This window comes from Salvelinus alpinus, chromosome 32 (assembly GCF_045679555.1).
Source record: "Salvelinus alpinus chromosome 32, SLU_Salpinus.1, whole genome shotgun sequence".
Classification (NCBI taxonomy): domain Eukaryota; kingdom Metazoa; phylum Chordata; class Actinopteri; order Salmoniformes; family Salmonidae; genus Salvelinus; species Salvelinus alpinus.
Window position 1 is genome coordinate 24,031,509 of NC_092117.1, and position 17,345 is coordinate 24,048,853.

The 17,345-nt window shown below is 41.4% G+C and overlaps 1 protein-coding gene across 4 annotated transcripts in view; it reads right to left on the minus strand.

The window, feature by feature from the left end:
• The window catches only part of LOC139562617 (attractin-like protein 1), a 290,320-nt gene that overhangs the window by 119,842 nt on the left and 153,133 nt on the right, over nt 1-17,345 (minus strand). For all 4 annotated transcript variants that reach the window (XM_071380435.1, XM_071380434.1, XM_071380436.1 and 1 more), the window contains 3 exons: nt 15,878-15,972; nt 15,597-15,675; nt 13,636-13,793 (listed from right to left, as the gene is read on the minus strand). In XM_071380435.1, the coding sequence (XP_071236536.1) occupies nt 13,636-13,793; nt 15,597-15,675; nt 15,878-15,972 (332 nt within the window). The remainder of the gene's footprint in view (nt 1-13,635; nt 13,794-15,596; nt 15,676-15,877; nt 15,973-17,345) is intronic.

Sequence of the window (17,345 nt, forward strand, 5' to 3'; positions counted from 1 at the left end):
TTGGCATCAGTCCCAATGATCAACAATTTATTTTCCCCTTCTCGCCATGACTACAACTGTTCAGTGTTGGGCCACACTGAGCCTGCTGTAATTACAAAGCTACTGCCTTCAGCTACAACTCCTCAAAAGGGTCCGTGTCTACACTGAAGTCGTTCATAGAAATGTGATCATTTTGCAGGCATAAAATTGATTTTCATCAAGCCAAGAGCAGAAATCCACCTAATAGAAGGGCCATGAGTTGGTTCATTTTGAATGTCCTCCTCACTTTGAACAGAGGGGAAATTGATGCTGTTCCACAGAGGGACTATGTTTCTGGTAGGTAATACTAGTTCCTATACATTAAAGATGAGTCAAGACATAACAATGCATGCACTTTACTGGTCAAAAACCTGGCCGTCTGAAAAATACCTCTGAGGGTACATTGGCGGCTGAAGGGTTTCCATGATTTACTGGCATGTACGTTTCTAGTGAAATTGCCTCCCAATGAAAAACATTGAGAAAGGGTGATTTTCATCCAGAGGGACACGCCATTAAGAGTGATCTCACATTGTTGCCTTGGTCTGCCGTCAATACACTCTGCCCTCAAGTACACCCGGCTGACGCACGGTGGCGAGGATGGCCATTCAACTTACGACAGCAGCAGTCGGGAAAGCAACAACAATCGATAAGCAGTGCGGGCCCTATTCTGCAGGAGACGTACAGCGGTAGCGTTATCGCCAGGTCGGCGCTGGAACTCGAGCAAATTGTCCATATCACTGCTCCTGACATAAGCTGCTCGCATCGACAAAATCCCCTCATCATAAAAGAGCACTCACTCGTTTTTATCTCAGCACTCACTTGTGGAATTTTACTCTTACAAAACCATTTGCCTTTTACTATGTTTCATTAAGAAGCTCTTTGAGGAAAAGGAAGTGATGTTAACTTGCTAGTCTGAGCCCTTTCAGCAGGCCTGCAGGTTTTTTACAGGGTGGAGAAGGCCCATTTGATGGTGTATGGTAGATCAGTTTAAATATGTAAATGTGCAATATGTTAATTACGTTCCGTTGATAGGTGGTTTCTTCTACCCTACCGTAACTAAAAAGGAACATGGATATTATAAATAGCAGGCCAACTGTATTAATAATAAAGAGGACAGTCAACAGATCACACACACACTCAGTCCACTCCCACAGGCCTCTGTTCCAGCTCCACTCCCTCTCTACTAGAATCTAATTGTTTGGCGATCAGAGGTTAAGAATGTAATGAGTGACAGTGCCCTCTAAAGCTGAATAGTAACCTCTTTGAGTTGCTACGAGTGAGACCAAACCAAGAGAGAGAGGGAAGAGACAGTCACAAGCCTCTGAAGTCAATGATAAGTCTCCAAGGCCCAGAGGCCCACATTAAATTAACTGTCAAGTGTTTTTAGAAATATGACCTACAATTAATTACAATATGAGTTAAATAGTTTTCCTTCCCAAAAATTGTAATTAAGTTAAAAAGCAGCTTTTCTGTGTTGTAATGGTGTGGGCGTATACTAGTAATGGTGTGGGCGTATACTCCAACAACAGAATGGTGTGGGCGTATACTAGTCATTAAAAATATTCATGCGAGTAGACCGCTGATTTACCAGCTTATCCTCCTCAGGAGTATGACATCATACTCTCTGAGGAAATAAGAAGCATTTTTTAAATGGTTTGTTTGCGGTGGGGCTTTTAAGTGTTTATTCTACAATTTGTGCTTTGGCCACCAATACGGGTATCGGCCGAGTCAACAACATTATTTGATTTTGAGTTAACAGAATATTAACTTTTAAACCTCCCAAGAACGTCCCAAAAATGCCCTCGGGGACGTCCCCAGGACAAACCTCCAGGGGACCATGACGCAACGTTCCAAGAACTTCCAAAAAATGTCCTCAGGTATGTCCCTGGGACGAGCCAGGAAGCAGACAAAACCTCCAGGGGACCATGACACAACGCCCCAAGAATGTCCTGACAACATCCTCTGGGACATCTCCGGGACAAACTGGGAACAAGACAAAATCTCCAGGGGACCTTGATGCAATGTCCCAAGTAACGTTCATGGGACCATGACACAACGTCCCAAGAACGTTCAGGGGACCTTCAGGGGACCATGACACAACGTTCAAAAAATGTCCCTGGAACAGACAGAACTATTAAAAGGTCCCTCAGAGAACGTTCCCTTGGGACCATCGTGCGACATGACTAGTAAGGACTAGTCAAATAAAAGCCCTGAGAAACTCCCAAAAAGGTATTGACATGGTCCTTAGTGACATCCTGGGAACATACAGGGAGCTAGACAAATGTCCCCCAGAGAACATTCCCTTTGGGCCATCACGCAATATTCTTAGAATGTTCTCAGAAAGTCAGTGGGATAACGTCACGTCGAAACCTTCAAGGGACCTATTGGGAACGTCGCCGAATGTCCTCAGGACATCCCCGGTTTGCTGGGTTGTGTGCAATTGACCAATAAAGTGATCTTAATCTTATATTGTATCTAAATATTGAATAAAGTCACAAAGTCATATAGAGAGACATCCTATTTGACCACTTTTTTTCAATCTGTTTTTGTCAGTTTTTCTATCAGTCATACATGTTATGAGACAATCTGGAGTCAATTGGTCTAAACGGTAACATCCTGAAATGCCTGATAATGATCATGTAAAATGTTGTGTACGAGTTAATGGCTGCCTAAAAGATTGGTTCCCCGTTGACATTGGTGGAAAACAGGGTTGCATTTTATCACCTATTCTGTTCTCAATGTATATTCACTATCTGACTCTGGCCCTAGAAAAAAATAATCTGTTAACAATGAATGAGGGTCTGTTCTTTTATATGCAGATGATATTGTATTGATCTCTGACATGGAAGATGACCTTGAAGAAATGTTAAATATTGTTTTTCCTGGTGTGAACAATGGAAACGGAATACCAATGTAGACAAAACGAAGGTAGTACACTATAGGAACTCAGCAGGGCCTAGAACCCTTTATTTTTTCTTCTTCTGTTGTCCTGCCACGTTAGATGTCGTCAGTGAGTCCAAGTATTGGGGGTTGATTATTAATGAACTTTTTGATTACAATATGTGTCTTAAGAACATAGCTAACCATGCAAACCGTGCCCTTGGTGCCATTGTTACAAAGTGTAAAGCCATTGGTGGCCTACCTTTAAAAATGTTTCACTAAACTTTGATTCATTGGTGCTATCAATTATTATTTATGCTGCAGTGGTATGGGGGAACAGAAATTATACTGGTATTAATGCTGTTTTTAACCGTGCCTGCAGATTTGACCTTGGTGTAGGTAAATGCATGCCAAATGCTGCTCTTCAGGGAGATATCGGCTGGAAACTCTATGGCATCACAAGTGGCGTTGGATTCAAAAAAAAAAAAAGGCTGAGATTTTGCAGCACGTCAAATGAACGTCTATGTAAACGTGTGTTTTTTGGGTTTGTGATGTTACAACTGCAAAGAAAAATGTTATATACAGTACAATGTCAGTGCCTTTTTTAACTCCATATGACTCAGCTCACTGATACAAACAGAGAGTCATCTAGAAAAGACCGTAATGCTTTTGAATCAGCACTTTTAGAGAGCAATGAACTAAAGTGGTACCAACTGATAAACAAACCTGAAAGTAACAAACTGCACCCACTGCCTTTTTAAAATGACCTTACGGTACAGAACCCCCTGTACTGTTTTCAAGCAATATCTTTTGCAAAATGTAGATGTAAACACTCCCCTAGATAAACGTGTATGTTATTTTTGTAACGATGAAACATTGACACATTGAAACTGACGCTCATGCCTTGCTTTACTGTGGGTTATACAATGAAATTTGGGATATTTTTTGTCACCTGTCCAGTCAAAATTAAAATGAACGGTCTTCAGGAAAATAATAAATTCCGTGACATTATAATAGGTAACAATAATGTTAATGCCTGTGCCAAAGCCGGCCACCTTGCCCTCCCACGGAGACGTAAATGTCCTTTCTTTTCTACTCTACTCTGTTTTGAGTTTATGCATGATGACGCCTGTACCATGGTTGTCTTTGATTGGTTTTAGTGTGTCTCAAAACTCAATTTGAGTGCTCCACAATGTATTTTTGTATATGTATTTTGTATTGTTGTATCATTGTGGAGTGACACGTAAATACCTTCTTTCTAACTAGACTCACTGCTTCTCCTTCTTCTCCCAATGTTATGGCAGCGTCATTGATATTCAATAAAGCCTGTCGCGTGCTAACAGCCATCACCAGAGGTTTGTGCATGTTCCGGTCTCTGGGAACGGACATGACTGCGGGGGGTTGGAGGTTGAACCCAAATGGGTTCCGAGTACCAGGAAGAGTGCTACCCAGCAGATCCCCCCTGCAGGGTCCCTCAAAAACACTCTCCAAGGACAAAATAGTCAGCAGCAGCTTTGGTCAGAAGTGCAAACCAATGTAGGGATACTACTAATTACATCGAGTGCGGTGGATACTACTGTTTACATCGAGTGCGGTGGATACTACTGTTTACATCGAGTGCGGTGGATACTACTGTTTACATCGAGTGCGGTGGATACTACTGTTTACATCGAGTGCGGTGGATACTACTGTTTACATCGAGTGCGGTGGATACTACTGTTTACATCGAGTGCTGTGGATACTACTGTTTACATCGAGTGCGGTGGATACTACTGTTTACATCGAGTGCTGTGGATACTACTGTTTACATCGAGTGCGGTGGATACTACTGTTTACATCGAGTGCGGTGGATACTACTGTTTACATCGAGTGCGGTGGATACTACTGTTTACATCGAGTGCGGTGGATACTACTGTTTACATCGAGTGCGGTGGATACTACTGTTTACATCGAGTGCGGTGGATACTACTGTTTACATCGAGTGCGGTGGATACTACTGTTTACATCGAGTGCGGTGGATACTACTGTTTACATCGAGTGCGGTGGATACTACTGTTTACATCGAGTGCGGTGGATACTACTGTTTACATCGAGTGCGGTGGATACTACTGTTTACATCGAGTGCGGTGGATACTACTGTTTACATCGAGTGCGGTGGATACTACTGTTTACATCGAGTGCGGTGGATACTACTGTTTACATCGAGTGCGGTGGATACTACTGTTTACATCGAGTGCGGTGGATACTACTGTTTACATCGAGTGCGGTGGATACTACTGTTTACATCGAGTGCGGTGGATACTACTGTTTACATCGAGTGCGGTAAAGAGATATACATTGGAATACATTTTTTGGGGGTCTATGGTTGACTGTCCTTTATAGTTGATTTGTGTGTGTGTTTGTTTTACAGTTAGACATTTCTCCTGCAAAAGTGAACAGTGTTTGAACAGTGTTTCCCAGAGACATCTGCCAACTGATTCATTTAACCAATTTCACCAATCAACTGATCAATTTCACCAATTTGGTTTTATTTTAGAAAATAAGTGAAAAACAGCTGTCATATTGTTCAGATTTAAGTGCCTGTTGCGACATCATTATAATTCCTCTGCATTGCGGTAGATATTAATGACCATGAGTCACTTGAACCCCCAATCAGCAGCTATTATCTCCATTTCCCGTATCTTTAAACAGGCAGCACTTAACCTGGCCTCTCCTCTTACATCCATAGGAAAGAGGATCTCTATCATCAGATACAGATTGTGCTATGTTGTATGTGCCGTTTCAATTTCCCTTTTATCCAATAAAGGACACTTTGTTACTACCATCGTCGGATGGCGAGCGGCTACTAAGGTACACCGCACAGTGCCTGTCAGCAATTACATTATGAAAGGCATTCTATTTAATGATGTCCGCTGAAAGGGTAAATAAGTGACTCTGTGTTGCGAGAAAATCTAATCACGGACCAATCGTGTGCCCAGAGTGGGGGAAACAACATGGCCGCCTCACCGAAACCCATTTAATCAGCCGAATTAGGCCTGGCCACGCAGGAGTCAGTGGGAAGAGGAGAATCGATGAGAAGGCAGGATTCATACAGCTTTTGTTACTGTGTGGTGGCAGGCTGGCTGGGTAGGTGATGGATAGGGGCAGGACTTCACACTCACAGCCTTCATTAAACAGACAAACTGGATACACTCTGGAGGTGCAGGGGGGAGTTTGAGGAAATGTGCTATACATGAGAAGTTCGGGGTGTCAGTTTGCCGAGTATACTGAGCTCATCCTGACAGGTATATCGTCACTCACACCAAACTAATCATATAGAAAATTAGAGTAGTTCTGCTGAGAAATAAGAATTGGTCAAAGAGAACTCTTCTTCTGTTAATTAAAAAAAGTTAAAACATAAAATACAGAGCAATAAATGCAGGAAGGTAGCAAGTACAGTACAACGTTCAAATGATAGAAGACTTTGTAGGACAGGCAATGAGAGAGAGAGAAACAGAGAAAGAAAGAAGGAGGGTGCTATGTCCCAATAAAATGTGTGACAAAGAATTTCATACTGCCTTGACTAGTAGAGGTATCATCTCCTGGGTCTACAAAGCAGACCCCCCCCCAAAAAAATTGGTAAAGTGTGATGACATGGTAGAAAAAAACTGAGTCGGGAAGAAGGTGCGAGGTCACCGTGACAGATTCAATCAAAATCTGTTCTACGAGGACAAACAATCAGCAGCGCTCACTCTGCCCTCCAACCAGCCCTCAGAGCAGGGGTGATGTCATTCAGCTACAGGGGGCATACTCACACTAACAGCGAGGGGGGAGGTGGGACTGGGCGTCCATCATCCATCCGGTGTAGTCTTTTACCCCCTAAGAGCAATGGGCCAGAAATACTTCCCGCTACAGCTCGGCGATACATCACAGAAATGGTGTGCTAATGTATCCCATGGAAACCACAGTGAATTGTCCTCATGACTGTACGCTAATTGGAATTATGAATAATAACATGTCATTTGTGAGGAGGTAGAGGACTAGAGCACGGCATGCAAACAGGAAAGTGAAAAACATGCTTATTTACAAACACGTATGTATGTAAACAAATATATAATCTTATGAAACATGTCAATATACACCAAGTATAAAGATAACAAGTATAGCACACATCCACACATATCCTAGCTGTCCCTCTTCCTCTAGATGTTCGTGGAGAGAAAGTGACAGCACTACACAGACATCTGTCACATTTAGGGAATTCATATTCCTTGTGTTTAAGAGTGTTTAATTAGGAGGTTGTCCCTTTCAGATCTGATTAAGTTCTGTGAAGTGGATGGAAAAAGTATGCGTGAGTGAAAGAGACAGAGAGCCATCGCTTAGTGGGGAATGTGTGACAAGCCCTCGGTCATTGTCACCACTGAGACGGTCCATTAGAGTCAGACAGTGAGACACGGCTCTCAGTCATTCAAGCAGTGTGCTGGACAGCTCAGAGGGTCATCTGGGATGGTGGTTGTGCTAAAAATCAGACCAAGACCGGGGGAAGGAGGAGGACCATCCTTACACCCAGTCTCAATGCCACAGTGAATAACATCACGTCAGGTACAAGAGCACGCGACTACACTGGCACTGTTAGAGAGGACTGAAATGGTCACGGTCAATCTAGGTCCTCCTATAGGAGAAGGGCGTCAGTGGGCTTGTTTACATGCAGACTACCATAACAATACATGTAGAATTCTGTGGAGGACAGAGAAGCAAAGACATTTCGAATGGCTTCTAGAGATATAGACATGTCTAAGACACACATTGTATGTGGGGGAAGGTTTAAAGAGCCACTGAAAACACAGATTGGCACATGTTTTTCTGTTGCTCATTAGAGGCAGTCGCTCTTTAAAATGTTTGTGTACAATGCTGGTAGAAAACCAGGATCTAAGTTTCTTAGGTAGACTGCCTAACTAGGGCTGTTATGGTGACCGTATTACTGCTACACCAGCAGTCCCAAGTCAAATTACATGTGACCGTTGAGTCACGGTAACTAGGCTTCTCCAAAACTGCGCTCTGATGCCGCTGATGGTCATAAGTAGGCCACTCAAGAACATTCAATATCGTCTTGGTAAGAAACTCCAGTGTATATTTGGCCTTGTGTTTTAGGTTATTGTCCTACTGAACCAGGTTTTCCTCTAGGATTTTGCCTGTGCTTAGCTATATTTTGTTTATTTTTATCCTAAAAAACGACATAGTCCTTGCCGATGAAAAGGATACCCATAACATGATGCAGCCACCACCATGCTTGAAAATATGAAGAGTGGTACTCTGTAATGTGTTGTGTTGGATTTGTCCCAAACATAACACTTTGTATTCAGGACAAAAAGTAAATTTCTTTGCCACATTTTTTGTAGTTTTACTTTACTGCTTTGATGCAAACAGGATGCATGGTTTTGGAACAACATTTTTTCTGTACAGGCTTCCTCAATTTCACTGATTTAGGTTAATATTGTGGAGTACAGCACTTTGAGATATCAGCTGATGTAAGAAGGGCTATATAAATACATTTGATTTGGAGTAACAACAATGTTGTTGAACCATCCTCAGTTTTCTCCTATCACAGCCATTTAACGTCAACATTGGCCTCATGGTGAAATCCCTGAGCGGTTTTCTTCCTCTCTGGCAACTGAGTTAGGAAGGACGCCTGTATCTCTGTAGTGACTGGGTGTATTGATACATTATCCAAAGTGTAATTAAAGGGATATTCAACGTCTGTTTTTTTTTTTTTTACCCATCTACCAATAGGTGCCCTTCTTTACGAGGCATTGGAAAACCTCCCTGGTCATTGTGGTTGAATCTGTATTTGAAATGCACTGCTCAACTGAGGGACCTTACAGATAATAGTTTGTGTGGGGTACAGATATGAGGTAGTCATTCAAAAAACATGTTAAACACTATTATTGCACACAGAGCGAGTCCATACAATTTATGTGACTTGTTTGGCCATTTTTACTCCTGAACTTATTTAGGCTTGTCAGAACAAAGGGGTTGTATACTTATTAACACATTTTTTATTAATTTTCAAACATTTCAAAAAAACATAATTCCACTTTGACATTATGGGGTATTGTGTGTAGGCCAGTGAAACAAAATCCCAACTTAATCCATTTTAAATTCAGGCTATAAGACCATTTTTTGGGGGAAAAGTCAAGGATTGTGAATACTTTCTGAAGGCACTGTATGTAAAGACCAGATTAAATTGACAATAGTCTGATGGGTGAGAATATTATCAAGTGCTTGTCAAATTGTGAATGAGAGACTGATGAAGTGTGTGCCGCCTGCACAAGAAACAGATGAGCACAGGCCTTTCATGCAAATCTTTTCTAATCATCAAATATACTCTTCAGTTTTTCTGAAATAGACTAATTACGGATCTATTATGATGGTGTAGGCTATATTAAATGGATTTATTAGACTAAAAAGTAGGCTACATGTGGAAGCCGGAGATGCTAAACGGGTTTCTGTTAATTAACAATCAATTACCATGAGACCGGCAGTTATTTGCATGACAGTTACCGGCTGACAAAATGTAATGACTGCCACAGCCCTACACCTCACAGACCAGATTTTGAAACTATAGACGATATTCAATCCCTTATTTTTGTCCAGGAAACAAATATAAATTCAAAGGGGTTAATTCAATTCAGAGAGTGTGTTATTCTGTGTGTATCCGTGAATGAGATTTTTTGGGGGGGAGAACAAGTAAAAACCTTTCAGAATGGATGTGAAAGAGAGAGCGGAGGAGAGGACAGGGATGATGTATACTGATCATAGTCTTGGTGGTGATAGTAATCTCTCTCTCGTCAGCATCAGAAAGCCAAGGCCGCAGAGCAACACATCTCTGCCTCCATCTGACACACTCTGAAGAGGACACAGCTAGCCTGACCTGGCCTGCACATCCCAGAATAAAGCTCACAATATGACTGGTCTGAAAGAGTCTTTACATAACAATAGCTACAGAAACCTGGAAAAACGGCATCTCATTTTGGATTTAAAATCCAACGAGTTTCTTCTCAACACACGAGTCACTCAGTTAGCTGAAAGGACAGATGCTGATAGTGAGCCATCACTAGATTTAATAAAAATCGTATACACATTACATCCTAAACCAAACTTTAGAGCATGATTGAGACTGGCCATTAGGAATCCTCTGGGCAATTCCTCATCATTACCGTGTCTGTATCGGAAGCCACCGAGGTCAATAGAACGGCCGGGCCTGGTCTCGTGTTACTGACGACCGATTTGCGGCTGAGACGGCTCTATATACCTCTGTGGGATAGGGCTCATCATGATAATTAACATCTCACGTTACCATCACATCTAAATAGCGCTCTGATAAAACATCATTAATGGGAAATACATATGAGCCCCGATCGATGGACGGATGACCTAAACACAAGCCGCAGGACACTCTGCACCTTCAACTTGCCTGTATTTGATATTGGAGGTTCTCCTCTAATAATGTTAATTTGTTTGATTGCTGCATCTAAGGCCAGCTGATGCTATGCTGTGATGGTCATGGAATAACTGTAATTGGCCGAATAGCAAAACGGTTATGACGGTTATTTATTTTCATGACTGGATTCATCCATAACCGTCGGTTACGCGGTTGTACGGTAATTGTGCCAGTCCTTACCCAGAAAAGCAGTGGAGACTAGGAAAGGAATCCCAAATACTGTATGAGCTTCGGAGTGTGCAACTGTCCCAGATGTGTAGCTCTACTCCTCTGAGATATTTCATTGCAACATATGTCTAGCATATCCTGTACCAACATCTTTCTGTCTTTCTTTTTGCTCAGGACTATTAGAGTGGATCTCAGTGTCAATTAACTAGGCACGCTGTTTGCAGTCAGTTCATTCAATCAGATTTCAGTCCGTTTAATCACAACATTGCGTGTGACAGTCATCTTAAAATATCACTGCCAAAGTCTACTTCAATTTTATGGTTCATAAGATTGAACCATGAATATTTTGTACGGCTGTCTCAGTTTTAAGGCAATCCTAAATAATTGATGGTGACACTGCAAAACTCAGGGATCATTAAAGATGATATTTTTGCCAAACACGTTTCATTATAATTTATGCTCAATGTCGTTCTATCAAGGTTTTACGCCTTAAAAAGACACACACCGAGAGTTCTAGAGACATTTAACATATTTATATATTCTGTAGAGACATATTGTTTAAAACAGATATTGTTTCTGAACATTCCTATGAACCGATCAAATCCATTGCAGGAAATATAAAACCTTCCTGCTATATATATTTTTGGAGGGGGTAATTATTCACTGTGTACATACAGTGCATTCGGAAAGTATTCAGACCCTTTGATTTTTTTCTGCATTTTGTTATGTTACAGTCTTATTGGAAAATTGATATATTTTTTTCCCATCAACCTACACACAATACCCCATAATGACAAAGCAAAAACGGTTTTTTAGAAAATAAAATGTTTTAAAAAATAAACTGAAATATCACATTTACATAGGTAGTCAGACCCTTTACTCAGTACTTTGTTGAAACACCTTTGGCAGCAATTACAGCCTCGAACCTTTTTGAATATGACGCTACAAGCTTACACATCTGTATTTGGGGAGTTTCCCCCACTCTTCTCTGCAGATCCTCTCAAGCTCGGTCAGGTTGGATAGGGAGCATCGCTGCACAGCAATTTTCAGGTTTCTCCAGAGATGTTAGATTGGGTTCAAATCCGGGCTCTGGCTGGGCCTCTAGGACATTCAGAGACTTGTCCAGAAGCCATTCCTGCGTTGTCTTCGCTACTTGCTTAAGGTCCTTGTCCTGTTGGAAAGTGAACTGTCGCCCCAATCTGAGGTCCTAAGCACTCTGGAGCAGGTTTTCATCAAGGATCTCTCTGTACAGTGAATATTGTTTCTCATGGTCTAATGGTCCTTTGGGTGCCTTTTGGCAAACTCCAAGTGGGTTGCAGAGATGGTTGTCCTTCTGGAAGGTTCTCCCATCTCCAATGAGGAACTCTAGCGCTATGTCAGAGTGACCATCGGGTTGTTCGTCACCTCCCCGACCAAGGCCCTTCTCCCCCGATTGCTCAGTTTGGCCGGGCGGCTGCTCTAGGAAGAGACTTGGTGGTTCCAAAACGTCTTCCATTTAAAAATGGAGGCCAGAGTGTTCTTGGGGACCTTCAATGCTGCAGAAATCTTTTGGTACCCTTCCCCAGATCTGTGCCTCGACACAATCCTGTCTCGGAGCTCTACGGACAATTCCTTTAACCTCATGGTTTGGTGTTTGCTCTGACATACACTGTCAACTGTAGGACTTTATATACAGGTGTGTGTCTTTCCAAATCATGTCCAATCAATAGAATTTACCACAGGTGGACTCCAATCAAGTTGTAGAGGGTCAAGGGGTCTGAATACTTTCTGAATGCACTGTATGAGAAATACAATAGGCTTTCCAAAAGTACACAACAATCCATTTAATAGTGTTAATCAAATAATTCCTCTATACTGAGTCATTGTAATTGTATGCAGTTATTCAGTCGAGGAATAGGTGAACCTTCGTATTTGGTGCCTTGTTGCAAACAGGATGCATGTTTTGGAATATTTTATTCTGTACAGGCTTCCTTCTGTTCGCTCTGTCATTTAGGTTAGTATTATGGAGTAACTCAAATGTTGTTGATCCATCCTCAGTTTTCTCCTATCACAGCCATTAAACTAACTGGCCTCATGGTGAAATCCCTGAGCAGTTTCCTTCCTCTCCGGTAACTGATTTAGGAAGGACACCTGTACATTTGTAGTGACTGTGTGTATTAACACACCATCCAAAGTGTAATTAATAACTTCACCATGCTCAAAGGGATATTCAATGTCTGTTTATTTTACCCATCTATCATTAGGTGCCCTTCTTTGCAAGGCAATGGAAAACCTCCCTAGTCTTTGTGGTTGAATCTGTGTTTGAAATTCATTGCTTGACTGAGGGACATTACAGATAATTGTATGTGTGGGGTACAAAGATGAGGTAGTCATTCATAAATCATGTTAAAAGTCCATGCAAATTATGTGACTTGTTAAGCAAATTTTACTCCTGCATTTATTTAGGCTTGCCATAACAAAGGGGTTGAATACTTATTGACTCAAGACATTTAAGCTTTTCATTTTTTATTAATTTGTAAAAATGTCTAAAAACATAATTCCACTGTCATTATGGGGTATTGTGTGTAGGCCAGTGACACAAAATCTCAATGTAATAAATATTCAGGTTGTAACAACAAAGTGTGGAAGAAGTCAACGGGTGTGAATACTAAGGTCCTGTAATTGTCTTCCTAGAAAGTGGAACATTCTACCAAAAGATCAAAATTCATTTTCTGCTCATTTAGAAAAACAACAATGAATAATACAAACTAATTATAATGGTAGTGTGTCCTCTGTGTTGCTTAACCATTGCTATAGGAACAGAGGGGTAATGAGGGTCCCGCTGTGTCTGCAATCAGCAAGGCCTTCAGTTGTTCACATTATTACAGTTCTATTCAATCTGATTAACTACAATCACTTAATATATCGATGGAACCAATAATTCCCATTCAAGACATAGGGCTATTACCCCATTGGAAACAGTAACCCTCTGACAACCCATTCAAGTTGTTAAATAAATGTTATTTTTTTCATACCTCATTTAAAGTATCTCACTGGGTGGGGATGCAACGTAGTTGTGGTTGGTTAGATCACTACTGACAGAACCTTACCTGGATCTTGATTGGCCAGGAGAAGTTGCTGACATAGACATAGAAGGTGATGTTGGAGTTGACCCGGAAGTTGAACTTCTCACAGGAGAAGCTGTCTCTGTGTTCCTGGATATTGGTCTTGGACACGATGGGCACCTCCTCGCCAGAGATGGTGCCAGCTGGGGGTGAGAGGTGGGTCATAGTGTAAGACGTCAAAGGAAGGATACTGAGACGATAGTACAGTTGGTGATAGTCAAATCACACATATAGGTATTGGTATGTGTGATTGGGAATAGGTACTGCTGTGACAGTTGTGCCAGTCGAACAAAAACTGAGTTTCATGATGACAGTCGAGAGAGAAGACAGATTAGCCAGGCTAGTGACGTTTGAGAATACAGATTAGGCAGGCTAGTGGCGTTATAGAAAACAGATTAGCCAGCGAGTGTCAAAAAAAAGTACAGAGAAGTGGCATTCACCAGTGGTGTAAAGTACTTAAGTAAAAGTACTTTAAAGCCCTACTTAAGTCGTTTTTTTGGGTATCTGTACCTTACTTTTTATATTTTTGTCAACTTTTACTTTTACTTCACACATTCCTAAAGAAAATAATGTACTTTTTACTCCATACATTTTGCCTGACACCCAAAAGTACTCGTTACATTTTGACAGGAAATGGTCGAAATCACACACTTATCAAGAGAACATCCCTGGTCATCCCTACTGCCTCTGATCTGGCGGACTCACTAAACACAAATGCTTCGTTTGTAAATTATGTCTGAGTGTTGGAGTGTGCCCCTGGCTATCCGTCAATAAAAAAAAGAAAGAAAATTGTTCCGTCTGGTTTGCTTAATATACGGAATTTGAAATGGTTTATACTTTTACTTTTGATACTTTAGTACATTTTAGAAGTTCCATTTACTTTTGATACTTAAGTACATTTAAAACCAAATACTTTTAGACTTTTACTGAAGTAGTATTTTACTGGGTGACTTTCACTGTTACTTGAGTCATTTTCTATTAAGTTATCTTTACTTTTACTTAAGTATGACAGAGTACTTCTAATTGGCATATATTGAGTACTTTATCCACCACTGGCATTCACAAATATAGTGAGTCTAGAGTGAGCCCAGTACAATGACAGTTTCAGAGCATACATTATACTGTAGATGCATGTACAATTTGTAACACTCTTCCCCACAACACAATCCCTGAGTGGACCCTTCCAACTTTCTCCCATCTTCAACTATGTATCCCCTTGAAATTTTTGAGCTGTCCAAAAAAAGCTTGAAAATATAAGGAGAGTGGAAATCTACTTTCTTAAAATAAACAGACATGCATTTATATGTGGTCCATAAGTGGTCCAAAATGAAGACGTTATCTAGAATACTGCATTAACAGGCCAGACTTTGGGACAGCTTTAATAAAAGATGACCCCAACCAATTTATCAGTGACATAACACACTGACTGTAATTGCTCTGCACATATATTCAAGCCCTGAAGTTTCCTCTCAAATCAAGTAAAAAACAAAAATCTGGGCCCGGTACAGTCTGGGCAAAGTTGTATCTTAATTGAAATCACACAAAAACACAAAAAAATACCAATGCCATAATTAAAAACTATCTCCCCTACATTTGTCAAGAGGAGCATTCCCCTACAGACATTCTTGTCTAATGAGGGACACGGACCAGAACAAAAAAAGTACCAATCCCTCTGGAAAAGATGACAAACAGAGATTATATGAGTTTCTTTCCCATCCTAGGTGAATAATACAGTATAACGTCCTACATTGGATTCTGTAGCGCAGGGGATGTATGCTGTCTGACGCTGAGTGGGGGATATCTGCCGTAGACCGTAGTGAGTGTAGCAAAGGTGGACAATAGAATCAAATGAGAGGGCAAGCCCTCAACATGTTGTCAAATAAACAGTCACTATGGCACATATTGATCCACTCTATGGCAAATGGCGATCTAACAAGACAAGTTACCTGTTGATCCAATAGACCAGGTGATGTTGAGGTTGAAGTTGTTGGATGCATTGATCGACATGTCCAAGTTCTTGTTGCTCTGTAAAATATGAACACAAAAGGAGGTCAAACACACGTATTCAACACATCATAGTGTTGGTTTGGAATGACTTGGAATTATGCTAATGTGGGTTCTCTGTGTTACAGCAAAATAGATGCATAAAATACATAACAGAAAGGCTACATGAGACCCATCCCTCGGGCCCATGGTGTCTGAGACCTCTGTGTGGTGACTGGCTGACCTGTTCAGGAGTGGCCATGAAGTTGATGGCGGTGTAGTGGTGGTCATCCTCCTGGAGAAGGCTGAAGGTGAACTGGTAGTCAATCAGCAGGTTATCTGCAGGGACAGAGAGACAAACAGCAGATCAGGGACCGTCTTCTTAAAGTGCAGGGACACACAGTCTGAAGAACCCCAGCCGGGAGAGTTACCCAAGAAACAGACCACAAGTGCATGTGACTACCTTCATTTTCATATCAATAATGCAGTGTTTCAATCAGCACAAACAAGAGTAGAGGAAGATCTATATGACATGAGTGTACCACTAACATACTGAACAAAAATATAAAACGCAACACGCAACAATTTCAATGATTTTACTAAGTTTTAGTTCATGTAAGGCAGTCAATTGGAATAAATTCATTAGGCCCTAATCTATGGATTACACGACTGGGCAGGGGCACAGCCAAGGATGGGCCTGGGAGGGCATAGGCCCACCCACTGGGGAGCTAGGCCCAGCCAATCAGAATAAGTTTTTCTCCACAAAAGGGCTTTATTACAGACAGAAATACTCCTCAGTTTCATCAGCTGTCCGGGTGGCTGGTCAGACAATCCTGCAGGTGAAGAAGCCGGATGTGGAGGTCCTAGGCTGGCGTGGTTACACGTGGTCTGCGGTTGTGAGGACGGTTGGACGTACTGCCAGATTCTCTAAAACGACGTTAGAGGCGGCTTATGGTAGAGAAATTAACATTAAATTCTCCAGGAACAGCTCTGGTGGACCTTCCTCCAGTCAGCATGCCAATTGCACACTCGCTCAAAACTTGAGACATCTGTGGCATTGTGTTGTGTGACAAAACTGCACAATTTAGAGTGGCCTTTTATTGTCCCCAGTACAAGGTTTGGCACCTGTGTAATGATCATGCTGTTTAGTCAGCTTTTTGATATGCCACACCTGTCAGATGGATGGACTATCTTGGAAAAGGATAAATGCTCACTAACAGGGATGTAAACAAATGTGCGCACAACATTTGAGAGAAATAACCTTTCTGTGCATATAGAACATTTTTGGGATATTTTATTCAGCTCATGAAACATGGGACCAACACTTGGGACCAACACATTTTGCGTTTACATTTATGTTCAGTATAGAAAATATTCAATGGGATTCAATGCCAGTTCTATTTTTATAAACGTTTGTCCTATTCAATGACAGGGCTTCATAGTACGAGCCACAGTGGGGTGTAATGCGGGGATTTGGAACATTTAACATCTGTACCTCAGCAGGAATCTAGAAAGGTCACCTTGTCTGATTCCATTCAGAAGAAAGCCCTTGATTCGGAGGGTAGTGTCTAGGAGGAGCCATGTGAGAGACGGTCTCTAGTGGATTGTCAATATGCTCAGCAGGACGTTTCACTGTTAACCCTTCAGATCACGGTTATTAACTCTTTAGAGGATTTCAGGTTCAACCAGGGGGTGCACAACTGAACTCAGGT